The sequence below is a fragment of the Pagrus major genome, chromosome 15 (genome assembly GCF_040436345.1).
Source record: "Pagrus major chromosome 15, Pma_NU_1.0".
NCBI classification, from domain to species: Eukaryota; Metazoa; Chordata; class Actinopteri; order Spariformes; family Sparidae; genus Pagrus; species Pagrus major.
Genome location: NC_133229.1, coordinates 20846407 through 20870450, shown reverse-complemented (window position 1 = coordinate 20870450; position 24044 = coordinate 20846407). Strand labels below are relative to the sequence as shown.

General features: G+C 40.1%; 1 protein-coding gene across 1 annotated transcript in view; it reads left to right on the top strand.

Annotated features, from left to right (window-relative positions):
* The first annotated feature begins 448 nt into the window (after positions 1-448).
* Positions 449-24044, top strand: part of arid5b (AT-rich interaction domain 5B) — an 84778-nt gene continuing 61182 nt past the window's right edge. The window contains exons 1-3 of the mRNA XM_073481747.1: positions 449-521; positions 856-1110; positions 11167-11401. Coding sequence (XP_073337848.1) covers positions 501-521; positions 856-1110; positions 11167-11401 — 511 coding nt within the window. The 5' untranslated portion in view covers positions 449-500. The remainder of the gene's footprint in view (positions 522-855; positions 1111-11166; positions 11402-24044) is intronic.

The following is a 24044-nucleotide window of genomic DNA, read 5'->3' as shown; positions in this document are numbered from 1 at the left end:
CCACAGCAAGCGCCTCAGTGTCATTACTGTGAGAAATGTGCTTTCATACTGAACGTCTTTTGCAGAAGTCCTGGAAGAAACACAGCCTCAGAAAAACACACAAACGCAGCATATTCGCATTAATTACGCTTTTAGACGCTGGGAATTTTGCGTAAACCTCATTTTCTGTTTTATACACAACAAAAACTCACCGATGGTTAAAAAATGTTGATGTTTTTATAGTTATGTGTTAATATTGTGTCTAAACACGTGGTTACGCCCAATACGAACCCGGCAAAAAATCACAAACGCAGAATTAATCCACTAAATAGACACGCAGACTTGCACGATATTTCTCGCTGTGTATTTACGACAAAACGTATTTTTCCCACGCTCCTGTATCGACTAATACACGATGTTTTAAACTCCACGGAGATATGTCCCTTGCAGGACCTTCGGCAATCCATTCAAGCCAGCAAGTTTGGAGAGCGTGTTGAGTTTAATCAATTCATAACGTCGAGATGGAGCCGAACTCACTGAAGGTAACGTTTGTTATCAACCGTCGATTTATTTTATTTTCGCATTGCGCTAATCGCCACCTGCTGTAAACTGTACTCACGTGCCTCGTCCACAAAACTTTGTCACATTGCATTTAGTGTGACCACATCTGTGTCATATGTTGAACATCTAAAAATAGTTACATGATACTAATTGTGTGGAGAAAAACTGAGAGATCCGAATGTGATAGCTGCCAACCGTGCGTAATTACGCATGGATGTTTGAAATGTTTGTGTCCACTTAGCGACGATTTGTTTACCAAAATGACTTGATGTAAAGCCATTCATTAATTTTCCCATTTGTGTTTTTCCTCTACAGTGGGTGGGCTCGTCTTGCGGCTTACATGGACCATATATATTCTATAAAGCCTTTAAATTTCACCGGGACAGCAAACCGAGGATTCTGTCTCTCGGAGACTTTTTCTTCGTCAGATGTAAACCGGAGGATCCTATTTGCATAGCGGAGCTTCAGCTGCTCTGGGAAGAAAGAACAAGCAAGCAACTTTTATCAAGCTCCAAACTTTATTTTCTACCGGAGGATACTCCCCAGGGACGGACAGTCACCCACGGAGAGGTAGGAATATTAATCGCCTGGTGAATGAGCACGAATGACTGTGTGTTTCTTCCTGTTTTGTTGGCGAGCATTTTTTTTTTATTAAACAGCATCTTTTGCTGCGTTAAGAGTTGGCAGTGGATGTGTTTTCTCCGCTGGGAGGCATTCATAAACGCATGTATTGATGCTGACATTGATGTATCCGAGCGGTAAAAAAGGGATTGACCTACAGCTGTATTTGTTCTCTAGTTTTACTTGAGCCTATTTGCCTATTGTGGTTGTCAACTGCTGAATGTGCACTTGTCCAGCTGCGCTCAATAAGGCTGCCGCTGCGCTCTATGGGGTTAATTGTCTTATAAAGGGGAAAATCCGCAAGAATCCTGCGCCGAGGCTCTGTCATTTCATTTCTCGGTAAAGCGTGTCAAATACTGACATACGGGCGGAAATTGCGAAACGGTAATGAATGCATGGGGTCAACTGGCTCAGATCAGTCGCTACGATAGTTATTAGATATTTTGTAACGCCGCCTGATGTTGAAAGAGGCAGAGCGAGTCATAAAGCGTGGCAGAGCAGAGCCAGCGCCGACACGTTTTAACTACTCTCCAAGCTTTGCATAATTTTTCCATGTGGACATTTCCATCCTCAACAGTGTGATGTTGTCAGCTCACATTTGAGGCAGCGCTTAAAAAAAACGCCTCTGTGCTACATTACGCCGTTGTTGGCACAGAAAAAGCAATAGTTATGATTGACTGTGGCCATATGTGGCGCTTGTGATCCGGTTACATCGCTTGCACTGAATGGCATTACTCAGATATTGAGTTTTTTTGTTGCTGTAAAACAAATGATGTGTTGTTTTCTCTCTCATCTGCCTCATCCAGCGACAGCAGCACTTTAATTACTACTCTGTGCTTTTGATCACTTGCGGCTGGATGGAAATGATTCTCTGCTGCTGTTATATTGTTTATAAGGAAGGACAAAGCCGTGTTTGTACTCGACTCTTCCGCTGATGGTTTACTTACATTCTTTCCTCTTGAGTAATAGAGTGGCTATCACATTTCCCTTTCATGAGAAAGGTGGCTATTTATGGGCCGCCGCTTAGACAAGCTATCATCTTTGTGGCAGAATTCTTCTGTGAACGGGTATCATCTCCTGAAGCCCTCTCGCTTTAGCCTTTAACACGCTGCAATTATTTAGTAATTACTTTGAGTGCATGCATCGTCGATTCTGAGGCCACACTTGCGCAACAACACATCAGCTCCGCCCCTTTCCCAAAGACTTATTTGCATTGCAAAGTGCTTACATTCCAGTCCTCTGGGTATATCTGGAAAACATTACATTAAATAACAGAAGGCCTGCACTAACAAAGCAAATTTGAGACATAAAGTGAAACACAGAAGGGTTTGTGTTGTGTGTCTGTTAAGTGAATTCTTTAAAGCGTCTCCTGCATGAATTATGCAGCAAGTTGCATCATAGCAGGAGAGACAGATTGCTTTGAAGTTCCAGTCTGATTACAGAATAAACCAGACTAAGAAATAATGTAATTTGAGGATGATTCTGTGTGTCTAAGTGCAATGTAGGTGCCTGCAGGCTGACCTCAATTAAAGGGCTTGTCAAAGCTCCAGCTCTCAGCAAATCGGACTACTTACTGTATATTACACAGTGGAAATTGCCCTGACAACTTCAAGTCAGTTTATGACCTTCACTGAGCCCATTCAGATTCTCGCTGACTTTGCCCCATAACACTAATCTGCACTGCATGAGTCAGCTAGGAGCGCTTACAGATGCAGCACATAATCCAAAAAACAAACAGGAAGGGTAAACCAGCCTCGCAAAAAAATAAATAAATAAATAAATTTAAAAAAGCTGCGATATTAAAAGTATTAAAAGTCACTGGCTGTGAAGTTCTGCTTCTGAGTGATGCATGTGTGAAAAGATTATTTGTTTCTGAAATGTAAACATTAGCAAAGAGTTCATTTTTAGCAGCGTGGGGAAGTGGAGTTTATAAACTTCACATTAGTCATTTCTTTTCAGGACTCTGGTTGCGTATAAACACAGATTAATGGCTGTGGAGTTCCACTGAAGTACAGATCTGTAATAGACTGGCTGAAAATCTGGAGTTCAAATAAGCCCAGTGACTCATGCAGATATGAAGCTGATAACATACAGCTCTCAGGAAGTGTGTTGTTTTCACAGGGTTTTAGTGCCAAATGAGCAGAGGCACCAATCGAGAGGTAAAGCCACAACTCTGACATTGAGGGTTGTGACATTTATTCTTAGATCATGTTAGATCTCCTCCTTGAATATTTTCACACAACACAAACCAGACACAGTGTTTGACACTTGACATGTAAACATTCAGAGCCGTGTCGCTCCCATTCCCTCTGACATCACACCTCATATCTTTGCAGATAGCTATTATCTTAAGCCTGAAGCCAATATCCTCCAAATACCAAAAGGCAAGACATCAGAACAGCTGTATATTGAACTCACTCACTGGAATTGGATTACTGATTCACTCGTGTTCTCAGCTATGATGTAATTTCCTGGTTATTTCTCAGGTATTTGTTTGTTCTCAGCCTCTCCCGCGCTGTGTTTCGCTGTGTTTTGCTGTGCTGTGCAGTGACAAGAGGAACCAACCCATGACCTACTGTGCTTGTTTTTCTTCTGTCACAGGGTTGGAGGTCAATTCCTTTTAAACGCAGCCAGCTTTAAATCCAGTCAGCTTTGGCTGGAAATAGAGAGAATGATTCACTGGAGGAAGCCTACCTCTTGGTGCCCTGTGTTTGCTTAATAGTTGATGAACAGGTCCAGAGAAAATTTATTAATCTATTTATACTGAGTTAATTATTAAGTCCATATGTGGAGGAAGCTCTGTTTTTCATTGTATCTCCGCCTGACAAGCAGTGTTTACCCCCACCAGTTGAGCTCTGCTTGCTCTTTAAACAGGCTTTGTGTCGAGTTGCTCACCCATTATGACAAACCCTCTATTGGGGCCTCTGCTCTATTTGTCTGCCTGCAAACTGCCACCGACTAAACAGTCACATGTGTTTTTAAAACTCATTGAGTGACACATTATTTCTTCTCACTCCAAAATGGCCAGGCTCGCCGGCTGTAATACTTTCTGTGTTTTTGGACTCTCCTCCCTTCAGGAGAGAGAGAGAGAGAGAGCTATTGGACAGCGTGTGTAGATAACAGCTCACCCCACACACAACAGCCACTTATTGTATACTCCGCTTCAGGCGCTTAATTGCTTACGCTTATCTTATACTATATATCCCACTTTAGTGCGAATACAGCAAAGCGTTCTTAATGGGAATTCACGACCGCGGAGAATATTTCTGGATCATGTTATATTAATGTGCTATTATCATCACCTCTGATTTCATCTGACCTCTCTTCTCCTCTATTCTGTCCCTCTAGCTGACAAGGCTTTGGCACACACACATACACACACACACACACACACTGACAAGCTGGGGACTGCAGCAGTAGGCCAGTATTGATTGCTGTGGAAAACACTTTGGCATGCATCCAGAGCCATTTCTTCAGTACATGGCAGTAGTCCATGCATGTGTTTCAGTGCTTGGAAAGCCAGCTTGTAGGGAAATTAGATTGTATTCATTTGCTGCTTCTTTGATTTTTCCTAAGGGAAAAACCCTGAATGGGTAATTCAGGCATCTGGGATGCTAGTTGAATTAAGTGTAAGTGGCTTAGATATGCGACCAGCATTTTGATGGATAAGGTCGTTCTGCTGAATGACTCCAGTGTAAATGTGATATGGCAGATTTTTACAGTGATCTTTTTAAAGCGTCCATACGGCAGCCTTGTCTTGGCCAGTCTGTGCATTATACCAAATCTCCCCATTCACACAACAATGGCAGGAATTTAGAGGTGGAGGGGAGGAGTGGGGAGGGGGGGGCTTTTAGTGTGCGTGTGTGGCGTGCGCGCATGTGTGCCTCCTCCTGCCGCAGAACAAGTCATTAACTCTGAACACTGCCCTCCAGTGAATTCCTCACCATTGCTGAAATAGCATGTAAATTATTACCAGCTTTTTAGGATAGTGTAATTTAAAACCTTTAAAATGGAATACCCTGGACTTCAAAGGCTATAAAAACAAACCCCGCTAACATTTCCCATTGGTTTAGCTGTTGTCATTCTGGTGCTTCACAATCTTCTGATTCTTTTCATCAAACTGTTCTGAGTCTAAGTAATGATATGTTACAGCAGCGAGACGGTTTGTCAACACACAAGAGCCTTTTGGTGCTCTTTAGCTCAGTTTTTTCCACTTTGTCATTGACTAACCACTTGAACAGGCAAACATTTGCCTTGATGCATGACTCCAGTGCCCCCAGCTACAGTGGATCGTTATTATAACCTTTGAGGAGAATGCAGCCACAGATGAGAAGCTCTTGCTTAATACTCCAGCCAATATTTTTCATTCTTAACTGCGGTTTCTTAGATGGAGCATGTGGAGTCATCACGCATTTAGTCTTTCTTTTTTCTTTTTTTGTCTCTGTGTGCATTTGCCAAAATACAAGAGTACAAAGATTCAGTGATCCGAGGGAGCTGACGCAGCTTTTTTGTGGTGTCACCTTACATGATGGATGCCTCACCCACTTTCAGAGGAGCTTTGAAATCTCCTGTTATCTCCCTATTTTTCTCTGTCATCATAACAGCGAAAGAATGCAAAGTTCATATATCACCGCGGCTCATGTTAGAGCAATCTCTTAATGGAATCAGTGAATAAAAGATGAGTTCAGCGCCCCACGGATATTACGGCAACTTTTATGCATATGAATAAACTGCATGCATTAAGTGGCAGAACATTATGTACAATAACTCTCACCTTTGAATGTTGTACCTTGAACTCTTTCTAGTCTTGAGGCACTCTCAAAAAACATACTCTAATTCAATTGTCCCTGGCTTACTCCCCAGAGCTCCTTTTTAATTCCCAGATAAGTTTGTTTTGGGACACTGAAGCCAAGGTCAGTCATGGGGAGGGGAGACAGATAATGAACTCATATTGTGTTTCATTCCCCTCGTTCTCTCTCTCTCCGTCTTCCTCTCTTCCTTCTCCTGCTCTCTCTGCCTCTCTGTCTCCTCATTGTCCATGTCACCATGTCCATTACTCAATTACTAATCTCCTTTGGCCTCAGGAATTCCAGTGCTGACCTCTCTGAGGCAGCAGGCTGAAACCTTCCCAGCATGACAGGAGCACTGTGTGTGTGTGTGAGTGTGTGTCTACCCACAGTATAGAAAGACACCCACCCACTGGGAGAGAGCACCCCTTGACTCCAAAGCTGAAAGTCCTGTCCGAGCGATGAGACGCTCCGCCGCAGAACGCTGACAGTCAGGAATGTCTCCCTCACTGTTTGCGCACAGTGGCGTGGATTTTCTCGCAGGGAATTGTTCACAGCGATATGGAATATTTCAGGGTGCATTGTTTCTAATTGGATCACCGAATATAGAATTGGGAATGTCCCTTATGTGCTGTTTTGCCACCAGTACACCGCCGCATCCATATAAATTGAATGATATGGATTTTAGCGAGTTTAATTTCAATGAGATTGCCGGAGTCATGGGTTGCTGGAAGAGAGTTATCTACAGTTTCACAGCAGAAGTCTGCTTTTTTTCCACTGTCAGTCCATTATGTGCAGTCATAGCAATAAATTCACTCAGTTAATGTTTTTGGAGATATCGTGCTGCTGCAGTAATAACATGAATTATTGATAGAAGAGCGAAGACAGAATGTAACATTCAGCTGTTAATGTGTTACCTTGCATTTTAACTCAATCATAAAACGAGCTGTTAGAAAGTATGTGCGTTTATTGACGTGCATGAGGCACAATTATAGTAGCACATTAAGACATTTAGTGCAGGACTCACAGTGTATAAACGCTCTTAATGCATCTGTGTAGGAAGTGTCAGTGAAATGACACCCGGCTGTTTGGTATGTTGCTGATGTGGAGTGTCACCTCTTGGCTGTGGGCTCACAGTCTTCTGACCTATATTATCAAGTGGCCTGCTGGCTGTGTCTGCCGCTTTGCTGAACTATCAGCTGCCTAACTCGAAATGACAGGACAGTGTGGACGGGCGGCATTTACAGAAGAGCAACTTTCTAAAGCTCATCTTTTGACACGAAAAAATCAAAGTAGTGAGTAGAAGAACCCCTGCAATGCCGATGAATGCCGCTGCAATGATTCATCTTGGCGGAGGGCTGAAAGAATTAGTCGATTAATTGATTTGATGGATAATGAAACGGTAACGATTTTAGTCATAGATGAATAGTTTAGAGCTGCTGGTTGTTGATTAATTTGTGGATTGATCCATTAGTTTGAAATGCCAGAAAATGGCAAAAAATCAATCAATGTTTCCAAAGCCCATGTTGATGTCCTCAAATGTCTTGTTTTGTCCACAACCTAAAGATATTCAGTCTCATAGGGGAGTAAAGAAACCAGGAAACATTCATAAGAACTTAAAACCAGAGAATTTGGACTTTTCATCCTCAAATATTTCTTAAATCGATTATCAAAATAATTGGTGATTAATGTATTTAGAACTAATCGATTAATCGATAAATTGTTGCAGCTCTAGAATATTTTGATAGTTAGACTCGATCTCTTTGGGTTCATTTTTCACGATTTCCTGACAGATCAGCAGATTATACAATAATGAAAACAGTCATTAGTTACAGCCTTGTTTTTTTCTTTATCTCATTAAATTCCTCTGTTTTTTTTCCATAGTGACCAGACTCATGCAAGGCTGTTGTTGTGATCATTTCTCAATAACGGTCCGGGTTGGCTGATTCTCAGAAACACTGTCATAGAAACGCACATTTCCTAATTCTACAGTATTTAAAATTTCTCAATCTAATATCACATCTTACGCAAAACCACAGGCCTGTATTCAGCTTCCTGACTGTACAAGCTGTCTCACACAGCAGCCCACAGACTTCAGCTGGTTTACCGTTGGCTTGTAAAGTAAAAAAGAAAAGAAGAACGAATGGATGTAGCCTGTTTTGGCTCCGTTCATAGACTGATTATATTCTGGACTGTGCTGACAGCTGCTGAATTGCTCTCACCTGTTGTGTTTTGCTCTCAGGCCGAACAAGTCCCCAAACAGGATCTGTTGACACTCACACAAGGCACCATGTCATTCAGCTGATTGATATAGAGGGGAACGGCTGTGTGTTTTTAAGGTTTGCTGTTGCTGTGTGTATGCTCTGGTGTGCTATTGGATTACTTGAAGTATTGCTGTTTGACTCACACATCACTGGCAGAGCATTCAGAGCATTATTTCTGTTTCGAATGGACTCAAACTGAAATATTTCATGGTTTTTGTTTCTCTATGTGCTGTCAGTAGATCGCATCAAAGTACAGTAGCTAATTCTGTAGAGATACACTACAATGTGGTTTTTGGCTGCAGGCTTAATGCTATTTTCTGTTGCTCTATATTATTCAAATGGCCTTCTTTTCTGAAGGCAGAAACAGCAGTCAGTTTTTCATTGCATGGAAAGCCGGTTACAACCACCCGCCACCACTTGACAGCTGAAGACAGCTCATTATAAGAAGACCGAAAACCCATGTTTGATGTTTCTACTTAGTGAGGGAGGCACAGCTATATCAAGCTATCCCTCGCAGGCTTTTCCTTTATAAGGAAATACTGTCTCCAACTGGTTGGGATTTGATATGCCTGTAGTTGCAGATGATGTGAGAACTGAATATGGGTAATTGTATAGACAGAGCACTCAGAGAGAATGTGAAACGCTGAAAAGTCCTCTGTTCCTGTGTTTGTTTTTAGAATAAGAGGAACACTAACGAAATAATGCATTAAAACGTGGGAAATGCATCTTGCAAAACTTGACATCGTAAGCTTCACAAAGGAGGGATTTACTGGGTTCGGATTTTATGAGATCGTATAGGTGTAGATTTTATTGCGTCCACCCTCTCCACATTCATACATGCAGCGCATAAACATGTCAATGTAGAGTAAATAAATGTGATTTTAATGCTAGTGATGTGCAGGCTCTTTGAGGACAAATACGGTCAGAAAGATGCCGGGCAAATTGGAGATTTAATAGAGATAACCAAGGTAAACATCAACATCTGAGACCTACTCGGAGTGTCTGCGTTTCTGCCTGTGCACATCTGTACTCCAGATTTCTCCCGTTTCTGTAATAGCCATCTTACAGCACTCCACTCCTCTCGGTAACAAACACTTCAGCCATTAGCCCTTCAAATGGAAACACATTTAAGCATCTCTGCTTCCTTCCCTCTCCGCCAGACTTGTAGTTCTTCAAGTATGAGAGTTATTAAAAGGGCTTGAATCAACCTCAGGATTTTTTTTATGAAAAGGAAGCACATACCAGAGAGAGAGCAAATCTTATTAAGTAAGCCAATAGTATGTAGACAAAAACCAGTGTGCCTCAATGTCAGTCATACACATTGCTGCTATAGATTTACATTCATAGTTTCCTGACAGCATCACATTAGTGTTATTGTGTGTCATGTAGCTCGCAGCTTTCTCCTACTATTCATTACACCCCCACTGTAACAAATTTCTAAAACTCCTCTGTACTTTGAAGGTGTAATAATCATGTCCACCGAGTGTGACTAGTGATTTAAAAGCATAAAATCTCAACATTCATGGTGGATATCAGGAAGCAGACTTCCTAAACGCTAATCAAAAGAAAGTCCCAAACATCCACGTCCTCTTTGACATTGATTTAACTGCTGGCATAAATTCAATTCAGCAATCATCCGCATCATCCATATTCATGCTGCTGTAATTTACTTACATTAATGTGCATCCACAGCCGTAATGCTACTTGACACACATACCAATTTAGTTGATAAACAAGGACGTTCTGTTGTTTGTCCTGTTCCCTCTTCCAGCTCTGATTCTGATCTTTGTCTTTTTTACATAACCTTTGACCTTTGAGTTATGATCGCTTTTTACTGCCATACATAACTTACCAGTGGTGGAATGTGAAGTGAATTTTCTTTAAAGTAATATAGTTAGGTGCAAATTTTAAGTACTTGAACTCTGCTTGAGTATTTCCATTTAAAGCAAGTTTATGCTTTTAATCGACTGCATTTCAGAGCAAAATAACTCCATTTAGGCCTGTTTGGCAGTTATATTTACTGGTTACTTTGCTGATCAAGGGATCAGCATAAAAAAACATATGATACACATGCATTTTGTGAATGATACTTCATTACTCTTACTCTAGTAACATTTTGAATTCAGGACTTTAAAGGTCATATTGGTAATTTTTATGTAGACAAATAAGAATAAAAGAGAATAAAATCTCTTCCTTAAAACATTGTTATGATTGAGAATTCATAATTTTACAATGTTCTTTGTGTCCAAAATGATTGTTTTTGTTTATTTCTGTGTAAGAATTCTGAGTTCGACAGAATGCGCCCGGCACAATATACTGCCACAATGTTAGCTAGCTAGTTAGTGACATTATCGTTAGAAACGTTAGGTAGTGTAAGAAACTAGATGTGATCATCGAATTCGAATCATCTACTAGATGGTAGATGATTTGAACGACAGCTGTGTTTGTTGTGACTGCAATGGAAGGGGGGGGATTGAGTGTAGTATTTGTACTTTAGGAAGCACATATAAAATATTTTTTTAAAGTTTTAAAGTTTTAGACTTTAAAAGAGAACTATATTTGTAAAGGAAATAACTTATAGACAGCCAAGCAAAGGGATGAGTGGAACAGTTGTGAAGAGGAACTTAAAATGCATTGCACACTTTGTAAATGTAAAAGATGAATGAATGAACAAATATGAAAATGTAAGCTCAGCATGGCGTGTTGGCGTAAGTATATTTGTTTGTTTGTCGTGCAATTTCTTAACAGCGCAAAACAGTTTTAAAATGTCACTTTCAATCATGCGCGTCTGCACACGTGCTGTTTTGAAAATGTTTGTCTGCTCAACAGAATTGTTTCAAACAGAACCATGAAACTGTGGCACAACTAAACTATCCATGACCTCAGCTCAGCTGCATTTATATAACTCGTGTGCTTCTGATTGTAATTGCGATTTTGCCCTGCTTCCCTTCCAGCATGAGGTAATTGCAGTGTCTGAGAAGGTGATTGTGCGACTAGACGACCTGGTGAAGTGGACTGTACCAGACTTCTCAGGATGGGCCCACTGTCTGAAGGCCGAGCCTCTCAAGCAGTCCGTGCTCCGGGAGCTGGGGACCAACGGGAGGCGGGAGGCCCTCCACCGCTATCGAGAGAGCACCCTGACCAGCGGACTCAACTTCAAGGATGTCCAGAGGGAGAGAGCGCAGCTAGGTGAGCGCCCCATAGAAACCTCAATTTCTTTTAGTCTTTTTTTAGGCTGCTTTCGAAGTGTTTCTTCATCTCAAAAGGTTACTGCTGTGTTTCCAATTTCTATGCGGCTGCTGAGTTGAATGTTTATGTATTTGTGTCCTGTCTCTGCCATAAATCAGCTTATGTTTATTGTCCTTTGGTTGGTTTAACAAGTGTTGTCTTGACTGGAGTAATTCATCAGTACGTAGTTGGAATTCCTCCCGATATAATGAGCTGAGAATCACACTAATAGAGGCAGGCTAGAGGTAATGGCAGTGTGTTTGCCAACGCATTATGATCCCGCAGTAGAACAGCTCTGTTTTCCGAGTGTGACAACAACAACAAAGGCAGCATCGCAAAAAATATCACATAATTCAGCTGGTAATGTCTGTAAATAATTGAGTCACATCAAACTGCAGTCCACAGCACCTCTGACACCGTCTTATCCCTCAGTTCAGATCATAATTGCCGCCGTGTCTCAGGAGCTTTAAGGATCATTGCTGTGTGAGTCTGAATGGCTGTCGGGCGTATTCATCATGTACATGGTGCCATTAAGTGTCAGTGATTGTTTGATTCTTGCACCGGGCTCACTACAGCATTACCCATGAATCAGAACCAACATAAAGCTGCATGTCTCCACGGATGACTCATCTGATGCAAATAGGAAACTGGCATTTGAGCCTAATAATCAGCAAGAACATAATGTTCCCTTTGAAGCCGTTTCCCACTTATTTGCCTCTCGCTCACATGGCTGTGATGTAATGCCTAATGCTGATTGTAATGGTATAATGTAGCTTAGCAAACTAAAAATACCATCACAATTACAGTACGTCTTCTCGGTTTATAAGTATGTATCCTGGTGATTTAAGCCAGAATTTATTATCCTTCATTAATTCCTTTTTAATAATCATTTCATGCCTTAAGCCTATGTGGAAGTGAAACTGCTACCGGCTTAAAAACATGAGCCATTTTTCTGTAGAAAATAGTGGTTTATTGATGACTGTTGTGCTCGAGATCTTCCAGGAATGCTGTAATGCCCTTGATTACTCGACTTTGCTTGAATCTTATACAGAGAAAGGACAAGAGGATCAATAATGGATGCTTTGTTGTTATTCCAGTAATCAATATAGTTTGATCACGCCTGTGGGTGTGTGCGTGTATGTGTGATTGCCTGCTCTCATAATCAGATGTGTCAGCCCGCTTCTTGAATGATATTATGCACCATATCATGGCTTTGTGTAAATGTGCTGTATCGTCCAGATTTTATAGATTGAACCAGTGTAATAACCTGACGATGACGCTATTGTTACTGAGGGGTTGCGTGTGTGTGTGAGAGTGTGTGTGTGTGTGTGTTGCTAATGAGCAGCGCTGCCGTTAATGACTCCATCAGGCTGTTTCTAAATGCACTTGTCACTCCGATGGGACACTCCGCCAGAGAATCTGCCCACTCAGCAGAACGGGCTCAGACTCTGGCAGGGCACCAGAGACACACACACACACACTTTGACACACACACACACATACTGTAGAAGAACACATGCACACATGCTACACGCCGACAATCAGTGGTGTGCACTCACTTATCCATTTGTTTGTTTGTTCACTGCGTCTTTGGCGTGTGTCAGTTGTTGACAGTCTTAACAATATGAAAGGGGCAGAGAGTTTTGGAGAGAGCGAGGGAGAGAGAGAGAGAGTGAGAGATCACTTATTCATCAAGGCAAATGCATGTTACTCTGAGCAAGGGTTTGCATAGAAATATGAAATATGCCACTGCAATGCTGCTCACTACCGGAATGAAATATTTATGCCACAGCAGCAGCAGATCAGATCAGATATAAAAGTATCCTTAAAGCTCCTGCAGCTGAATGTCTGTAATTCTGTGTAATATGTTGGCTCATTGACTAAACTGACTTTTTTATGATATAGCTACACTTTTTTTTTTTTTCTTTTTGATTGTATTTATAAACAGCCTGAGGCGGCTGCTCGCTGTATTACTTGAATGATGTATTTGCTGATTGTTATTCTCAGGCTGATCTGTAACTATGTCAGAGGAATTGGATTGTTCCCCCATAACAGGATACTGCAGCAATACCACAAGCTGCACAGAAAACCATTGTGAGCTAAAGAGCAATAAAGTGTGCCATTGTTATCGAGGGAAACTGTTCTTTTTTTTTTTTCTTTTTTTTTTCCAAGTGCGTATCCTAACTTTTCCTGGCACGCTGCCACAGTGAATTAAGTACACTGTTATGGATTTGTGTCTCACAGGCAGCATACGAAAAATACTACAAAGAGAAATGTGTCTCAAATAGCAGAATGCAGCAATTGTTTTGTTCTTGATCTAGATTACATGGAGCGTCATGGCTCTGTTCTGTCCTCAGAAATGCATAAAGAGTGAAACCAAAGATGCCCGCGCAAAGTAATTAATTAGCGAAACAAGTGACCTTTGCTGCTGTCCTGCAGCATCGACAGCTGTGACTCTCTAAAACCTGTGAGGCAGAGAGATGATTGGTATCATAATTCAAACTCTGGCTTTAGCCAGGCTTTGAAACAGTGCAATGCTTTTACAGGGCAGCTGACCTGGCAGTAGAGGAGCCTCGAGAATGATGCAACTTTCTAAGCTATCAAACTACAAGGACAGATGATTTAATTTGTATGGCTGTGGAAACAAGTAGGATCAGTCTGTTCTTGCCCTGAGTCAGACGCAAAGATTGTTACCAGTCTCACCACGTCTGTAAAGTAAATATGATGCTACTGCAAAAATAGCAAAGTACAATGCACGCTCTTGTAGAAATATGTTATTACTGTCCTCTTGGAGTGAAATATTACATTTTGGAAAATGTAGTTCAATTAAATTATTTTTTTATGGTAGGTTTTATGTCATCAGATGTTCTTTCTGTAAATTGCGCAACAATAAGACTCATTCTTGGAAAAGAAATAAACAGGAAAGGAAAGAAAAACTAGTTTTTGATATTTTGTCAAGAGCTGAATGAGGATGGATGAGGGACAAGCTTAGCTTAGCATGAAGACTGGAAACAGGAAAACAGCTACCTTTGTCCAACCATAACAAAATCTGACTCCCACGAAATCAGAGAATCACTAATTACCATGTGACAATCCTGTTTTTTGTTAAGTCCACAGTGCCCAGCTAGCTGTTTCCCCCTGTTTCCAGTCTTTGTGCTAACTGACAGCTCACGGTACAAACATGATAGATGACCTGTTCATTTCTTTTCCAAGGATCAGTCTTTTTGTAGCCCACATAGCACACAGAACATTTCATTTATAGAAGAAATACCAAATAAAAATAATCACATTTGATGGTAGTCAGATTTTATTACTATTGGACAAACCATTGGTCTTCATACTCGGCTAAGCTAACCGGTGGCTGGGGAACAAACATGATGCTCTCATCTTGACAAAATAACAAAAAAATTGTTAGATTTTCCCTTTCCTGTTTATTTCTTTTTCCAAGAATCAGTCTTTTTGTGGCCCACATAACACAAAAAACGTTTAATTATATAAAACATACCGTTTAAGTAATAATTTAGTGGAATTACAGCTTTACAATAGCCAAGATGACAGTAATGACATATTTCTAGGAGTGCACGCGCTGTACTTTTCAGTCCTTACGTAATCTGTAATGTAATTCACTTAATCAGGTAACGCAAACTGTCCACTCAGTTTATCTGTTATCTTCGTATTGAAGGGAGCATTAGAGCTTCTTTTTACAGTTCAATCCACGAGGGATAGCTTGCCAGGGAAGTTTACATTCTGCCCCTCTATCTGTCCCCAGAGGACTGGCCTGATTCCTTTTTTTTTTTTTTTTTTTTTTTTCATTGCTGCCTGCCGAAATTGGTTTCTGGTTGTATACTAGGAGGCTGAGCGTTGTCGAGCTGTATCTGCTGATACAGTTTGTTGGCTGGTGCTGGGTGAAACAGAGCTGTAGACGGAAAATAATAAAAAATGTTTAAAAAAGAAACAAGAAGAAAAACACAAGGATAGCTCTTGCTAACAAAATAGCTCAATAGGTTTACTCTCGTGTCTTTCTTTAGTTTGAGCCTTCAGTGTGGAAGCCAGTGAGCAGATTCTCAGTTGAGATGTTGTGGAGGATTATACAAGGTCATAGCCTGCGACTCCTGCAATTCAAAGAACAAAGAATATACAGTAGATAGTGTTCCTGACTCCCAGGGGAGGAAGTATTCAGATCCTTTACTTCAGGAAAAGTGCTAATACCACTGTAAAACTACTCTGCTACAAGTAAAAGTCCTGCATTGAAAAGGCATGTCAGTATAATAAGGGAAACATGCTTAAGTATGACAATTTAAATTTAATTTCTCAATTGATTAAATGATTTTGTTTTTAAAAATTCAGAAAATGGTAAGAAATGCCATCACAGTTGCTCACAGAACCCCAATGTTGCACCTTCACAATCCTTTGTTTTGTCTAACCAACAGCCTTAACCTCAAAATTGTTCAAATAATTGAAAGGAAAAGCAGAAAATCTAGAACTTGGAAATGTTTTTAGATATGATTATCAAAATAGTTACATCAACTGAGTAATTATTTCAGCTGTACTTGTATAAAATGTTTGGTAGTTAAATTTATGACAAACATCATATTTTTTTAAACTCGTCATATGTTTTTTCTGTAGTAATTAGTAATTAAAGCTGTCAGATGAATGTAGTGGAGAAAAAGTAAAATATTTCACTCTGAAATGTAAAACGAAATGTAAAACGAGTAGTTACATTCCACCTTTGCTGACTCCCGCCCTTAGCTGTAGTATCATCTGTAGTTCTGGTTCATCCTCCGCGGGTCAGGGCTCTCGGAAAATATGAAATGAAACCATAAAATTACAAAAATAATATTGACAGGTTTATTGTTATCTCTAACGAATATTTATGTAAGATATGAGATGCTTCCTGTAGTGGTGCATATTGAATTCTTTGACCCAACAAATTTCTGTCTGGAGTGTATAATGCATTAAAGCATTTTCATGGAATATTCAGTTAGGTATGTTAATGATATTCAGTTATTATTATTCAAGGAGAGACATGCTCGTCATGCGTCCCTTTGCTGTATGAAAAGCTGCAGATGGTTCGCTGTGATTGATGTTTTTCATCCAATATCTCCATCAACGTCCAGAGTTAAAATTGCCTTGATAGATGTGAATCAAAATGCACTTTGTTGTGAGTTGTACAGTTTGTTAAAAAGAATGACATCATTGATTTTCCAATAACTCATAATAGCTGACCTTCATTACTGTGCATGCTGTAGATTTTAAATTAAGTACATTACATTAATTTGGCAGGCGCTTTCGTCTGGAGCAGCTTAGCTTTATTTCCATAAACATGCATTAGGAGCAGTTTGGAGTGCAGCGTCTTACTCAAGGACGCTTGAATGCGTGGACAGGTGGAGCCACAGATCAGACCCTGAACTCCACAATAAGTGGCCGACCTTCTCTACCAACTGAGCTGTAAAATTGATTTAAAATGTTTTTATTTGAGCAACTTAAAACTGACCTTGGTAACTCTTTTTATATTAAGGTCTTATAAAAATTGTTTGTAAAAAAAGGCTGTTGGAAGTCCTAAGAAGATGCTTAATGATATATATAAGACTGTTAGTGGTAATAATAACATATCAGACACATTTATTGTTAAATTATAAGCGATCATAAGCAGTAATAAGAAACTTAACAGTTATACACAGTTTAAAGGCACAATATGTAAGAATTCATCCTCAAAACAAATAGGTGGGAGCATATCTCCAGAGTAACCGCTAACTGCTGCTAACTGTAGCTGCCGTTAGCTGGTTAGCACGCTAGTTTAAGAAGATATCTGCAATAAAAAACATAAACATCATAATGTCAAAACTGTTATTTCTTCACATTCTGTTGATAATTTTAGTAATTTTTTTTATTGTTTTCAACTAAAAATCTTACATAATGCACCTTTACAACGTTAATAAAAGCCCTATGAACATGAGTTTAACTAACCAACCTATTATGTCATTGCTGTTGCTTTATTAAAATGAATACATACTTTACTATGCATTTTTTATCAGTTGACTATGCACTTATTAAAAGTTAATAATGCTTTTTGCAGCCCCTGGAGCTAAAGCAAGAACAATGCCTTGTTAGTCTGACTATAAAGCGTTACCGTGACCTTTTTTTCTTAACTATATTTAATTAAGAATTAATGGGTCATCTGGATTAGGGACACACTAATACATCACTCTCTGTGATCAGAGCTCAAGCCCACATTGATTGAGCTGAAGGTACAATAGGACGGCGAGGCACGGAGCAATATCGCAGGCATTTCAAGATTCTTTGCAGCCTCGCCCGCTCGGAGCTAGAACCACTGTATTTCCCTCTGATGCAACATCTGATCTGTATGCCAAGCTTGGCACATATACCCGAGTTGATATCCCGACAATATTTCAGTCGGAACATTTCAATTTGATGTAGAGGGTAGATTCTGTCCCCTCTCAGAGACTGTTCATAGCGTCTGTGAATGTTTATGCGGGTAGGAACCGGTGATAAGGAAACAGACAGATGCTGTCTTCTCATGGTTGATTTGTCTTGGTGACAATACAGAACAATATTTGGGACTTTGACTCACTATCACACATGAAAATGTTTTATGTTTCGACTGCGACGTGGGAAGGAGTGAGCGGTTTCCTGGAAAAGATAAAGAGAGCGTGTCGCGGTGTTACAAGAGTAATGGCATGTTGTGACTCTGACAGAGAAAGAATGCCTCTGTAAGGCACACCACACTGTACTCCTCCATTCAGAATATGTGGCAGATTGTACCGTTTGCACTTGTTTGCTTTCCGCCCCCAAACATATTTGCTTCCCCGTCTGCTTTTTTCCGCAGAACTAATTCTACAAACTGTCCAAAATCCCTTTTGAAGTAATTTAATGGAGTGTTTGTATTGATTATGTGCCTCTCTCACCCCCCACTCACCCACCCTCCCTCCCTTCTTTCTCCCCCTCTCTAGTATGTTTCTCTTTTTTTTCCTGTTTGGTGGTGTTGTGCAGGGGGGTGGGTGGATGGGTTTATGGCAGTATCTTCTTCATTATGCTCAGACCTGTAGGAGAGAGAATCACAAGCTGTTTTTCCTCACTGATGTGCTCATATCATTAATTCACTTCTGACTGGCCGGAAGCCAAAGAATTCTAAATCTGTAAGCAGTAAATTGTGTGCCGGGGTGGAAAAATCTATTAGATGTTTGAGCATGCCTCGAATTTGAATGGGAGAGAGAGAGAAAGACACACTGTGAGAGAAAGAAGAGGGAGAGAGAGAGAGAGAGAGACCACCCAACACCCGAGCCATATCCTGTTATGACTCGCACCGTAATCAAATTCAGCTTCTTTGGATAGCTATATTCATTAATAATTTGTGTTATTTTATTTCTGGAATGTCACATAATGTGTTTTCCGACTCGAGCGAGGGAGGGGGCTGAAGGCTGGTGGATGGTTAAACAATGAGAATGGCCTCAGAGGAAATGAAGTGCTTGAACAGTTGTGTCTCTCTTCTCTCCATTAGTCAGGTCTGGAACAACAGAGATGCCTATTGATGTGACCTCTGCCAGACATCTCAAATACTCAGAAAGAGAGTGAGGTTCTCTCTAAGGCAAATTTCCTGAAAGATTATTAAGTGATTATTATTTCATGATTTTGTTATGAAACGGTTTAAAATAACATGGATCAGGAGGTTTTTGTCTGAGATTGTGTGTCGATTGAGGAACATTTGCTTTCCTTTCTTAAACAAATTGCCTGCCAGTTCCAGTTACACTCTGACTCATGCTTAAGTGTTACCCAACCAGCAGCCTTTATGGAGAGATTTCTATATCCGTCTTTGTCAAAACGATGCTCATTTCAAGCATTACAGCAGCATTAATATTTCAGCGCAGAACTGCCTTTTGTACATGTCTCTCTGATATGCTTATTTCTCCCTGACAGATTCACATTCGGCCTTCAGACAGATAGATATGGATGATTGTGTGCTGCTCAGTAGGCATTCAAGACATCACAGATTGTACAATTAATAACTCTGCATATTTTATGAGCATGACAGTCCATCTGTTTTATGAATGCATGTAAAACTGTCCTCTTCTGGACGCCCTGTTGTTCCTATCAAAAGGAGCTGAAAGTTCAAATCAACGTTAAAGGTTAGCTCCACCAATTTTACACATCAAAGTATGTTTACAGGTCTTTGGGGAGTACTACAACTCATGTGAAAAACTCATGTGAGTATAAATCCTTTTTAAATTGCATTGTGAGTAATGTAGGCACCAGGTTTTGAAAAGCAGTCCAACTGGTCTAGCATTGCACTCCTATAGGGCTTTTCCGTACATATGTGCAGGCTCGGCTTGACTCTGTTTGCGAAATTCTTCACTGTAAAACTCCTCCAAAATTTAGTTATTTAAAAGCTTTTTATTATGAATCCACAAAATCAGCAAATATTGGGTTTTCACAGGTAGTATCTTAACGCGACTTCTGAAACTGTTAAATACAGCCGATATCTGACAGTACGAACAGGGAAACGGCAGACAAACTATACAACGCTTTGGCCCCACTCCGGAGACAATCCATCCCTGGCGTGGTTCAGCTTAACTCTGCGCTGTAAATGTGGTAATAGAAATGCAAACTGGTGGGGCTCAGTTTGACACATCGCAGCCAAAGTGCGAGTGTAAAAGGGGCACTTTAATACTGTCGGACTCATTATGGACAGTTTAAAAACAAATGATCAAAATCAATTCTTTTGCCTTTTCAAAACATGGTGCCTACACTACCCACAATGCAACTTATCTACTGAGTGACACCACTGGTGTTAAATTTTCAGATTACATGCAGCTTCCTGTGTAAACTTTTTTACATCGACTTTATCTATTTAGTTTTAGAGTTACTGAAAACAAAAAACAAACAATGTGAAAGGAATGTGGTGGAATGGGCAGATTTGGGGTACATGCAAAACATGAGTTTGTCAATTATGATGCATTTTTATATATTTATTATATTAAAATTATAATAATAATCAGTGAATTAGTCAATATTAGCTCCACTTCAACCATCTAAACGGTAAAAAGCCACTTATGCTTTAGTGATAATAATCTCATAATATTAGAGTGTACTCATAGGAACAATTTTAATGCATTATGAGTACTGAGGAGGCCACTAAGTACTTATAATTGTAATACATCAACACTTAATGCACACTTTTACTTCAGTGACACTTAGAAGATCCAGTTCTGTCTGTAAGAACTTGAATCGTGGCTCACTTTTTTCACGCTCTGTGGTTACACAATTTAACAAGACTGAACTGTGCACGTTGATATAATAACTTGAATCCTGCAGCTTGTGATTGTGAGTGAACAAATGATCCCCCACATTAAATACCCATTTAATTCTACCTTAGCATTACAGTGTTGGAAAAACACTTTGAGTCAGACCTGCGCCAAGGTAAAAATAGATCTCGCCGCTGATTGCAGATCAACATTCTCAACATCCACTTAATATCTGTCATAATCTGTAAGGCAGAACTGATGCAAGAGGGTCACACAGTCAGGCTTCAGGCTATATATATATATATATATATATGTGAGTACTGCAGTGCACGGTGTGGAAGATAGACTCAGCCTTGAAGGAATAACATAGTGTTCATTTTGCAGCACAGAGGTAATGCATTTTACCAGCATTGAAAGGTAATTGCAATGAGGGATTTGATAGATTCCAGACCTTTGGTGGGAGCAGTGTGTGTGTGTGTGTGTGTGTGTGTGTGTGTGTGTGTGTGTGTGTGTGTGTGTGTGTGTGTGTGTGTGTGTGTGTGCACGCGTGCGCAACATGCTCGCACATACTTGCTTGGATACATAACTGTTCTTAATGCTTTTATTAAGCCAAAGAAACACAAATGACGTAATTTGTATTTGTAAAACATGTCGGTGCAGATGGTGTAATATATTTTGGTTTCTTTGATATATTGACTGCCAGAGGAGTTGGAAGGAGCGCCTTGGCTGCAAACAATAGATCATTGATGCCTCTCTGTCCTCTTTCTCAACCTGTCAGTCCATTTCCTTGTTATGTACTGGCCTGAGGAGCACTTGGCAAAATGAGAGGCATTCAGCCAGTCTTGTTTTTTTCCCCCTGATTTTCCCCTCAGCCATAATTCAGGGAAAAGCTGTTGTTTCATCCGACGTGTCAGAGGATAATATCTAAAGTTAACACTAGCCGAGTCACAGAATGAATATGTGCCAGTGTAGTAAGTGCAACTTAAATTTATTGAATGTGAGAACAGCTGAGCAGATGGAGGACTCCAAAGATAAAGATAGATATGTAGTAAAACAACCTAATGTTTTTATTTTACCATATCGCCCAGCCCTAGTTGCCTGTCATTACTGTGACTTCTTAGTTACAACAGAAGCCAAATAATTTCTACAACCCTGATTCCAAAGAGTACTTTTACACAATATGAACTGATTTTTGATAAATAATTATCAGTAATGTGGATATAATGACTAATAAGTGGGTAACTCAAGTATTGGAACAAGTAGAACAGTCTTGTAAGTTCGGAAAATGACATCACTTTACAGTAATGCTGCCTTTAAAACCAGGGAAAGACAACTTAGTTCATATCATGATATAACCATATCCAAAATCTAAGACTATATACGTATAGTCTCATATATCACGATAATGAGATATATCATATATATTGCCCAGCCCTATGAAAGGGTCATACTCGAAAGGCTCAGTTGTTCACAAGCAAAGCTGGTAATAAAACTGTTTTCTGTTTGTTCAGTGCATTTGCAAATGAATGCATTCTGTTTTTATTTATTTTAAACGGCATCCCAACATTTTTGGAATCAGGGTTACAGGATTCGTGTCTCTTCTCACTGTGTCATTAAAATACATAACAGTCTGTGGATCGGTTTAACATAATAAACAAAAATATGTCCCTCTGTCATTTTCAAATCATATTGGATTAGTTTCATTGTGAGTGGTTGTAATAAAAAAAAAACGACCAGAGAGAAATGAAAAGCATTTTTTGGCATGAGCGACCAGCCGACATAAACTTGTTATCGGAGCAAGTAGATATTCTCTCCATTGAAGTTCTTATCTTTCCTGTGCAATGTGAGACAAGCAGCTACAGACACTGTATGTGCTGCATTACACTGATTACAGCTCTGTTGGTGAAGCGGAGGTTTGCCACATCACAGGCTGTGTTTTAATCTGGAATGAATGAGTTTGAAGCTGAATTCGTAGCAGTAGTTTTATCAGAAATTACCTGCTTGTTTAGCCAAGATTCTGTGTGTGTCGCATGAATAACACAACAGGGAAAACAGGACCGAGCTGGGGGAACTTCAAACGGAGATCATTAGAGCTTGTGGAGAGAAAACAATTGTTAGTGGTTGTTGTTGTCTTTTTTGTGGCGCTTTTAGAATGTGTAATCACAGCTAATTGCACAACAAAATATGCAAGAGAAAATCCTACAGTTTGCATTTTCTGGGATTTGCTTTTGTGTCTTCAATACGCTTGATACCAGTGACAGCACATAAACAAGAAATCTGAACAGATGGCACTGGTTTTTAATGACATATTGCTATCTGTAAAGTCTCCCTCTAAGCCACAGACTAAAACGTCTCCCCTCGGGTAGCGCACCGCTCTAGTTGTTATCATCCGCCGCTAATGTCACTCTTTTCTTTGCCACATTGTCAAGTCCTCCAGCTAAATAAATGCAATGTAAATTGAGTATTGTGCTGGATGTAATTATTGAAAAGGGTTCCAGTTGGCTTAACTCAACGGGCTGTTTATTTAAAGCCTTCCTCCTCCGTGCAGATCTGATGATAGGGAGAGAGAGAGAGATACAGGGAGAAAGAGAGGTTCTTATATAATGGCAGGAATTCACAATAGAGCCATGTTGAATGACAACCCCCCCCCCAAACATCTCCAACAAATACCACCCCTCCCTTTTCTTTTCTCCTTCTCATTACACTTTTACCATTGGGAAACATGCCTGTCCCAAATAGCCTCTAGTATTATTCTTTTCCCCCTCCTGCTCTTTTTTTTTTTCTTCATTCTTGTACTGAAAACATATTAAATCATGTTTCCTTTTACACAGTATATACGCCCAGAGAAATAAGTCTGAGTTGATAATGAGGGCCCTTCTTTGAGGAAATACACACGGCAACTTTGATCTAGAATGGCATGTAATTCCTTGCCTGACCCAATTCCCAATCTCCTGATAAGATGTTTTTTTCCCCTCTCCCTCCTTTGCTCTAACCTTCCCGCAGAACTCACTCAAATGGGAACTTGCTGTCCCATTAAAGATACATTTAAATCCAAACATGTCATCCATTTCATTCTGCAAGAGGAGGATATGTGAAGTTAGAAATGCTGAAACTCTCTATGTATCCCTGTCGCTCTCCGTCGGTGACAACCTTTGAGATCTCTGATCACAGCTGCTCAATTGAGTTTGTGTCGGACAGAGCGGCGTGACAAATGAGAGTGGCCGTCATAGTAGATAGAGTATCATCACCTGGGTGTAAAAGCTTTTAGGCTCGTATGAGGAGAGGCAAAGAGACATGGAGAGGGGTTTCGCTTGTTTGTGTAGTCAAAAGGCAGCTGTATTTCT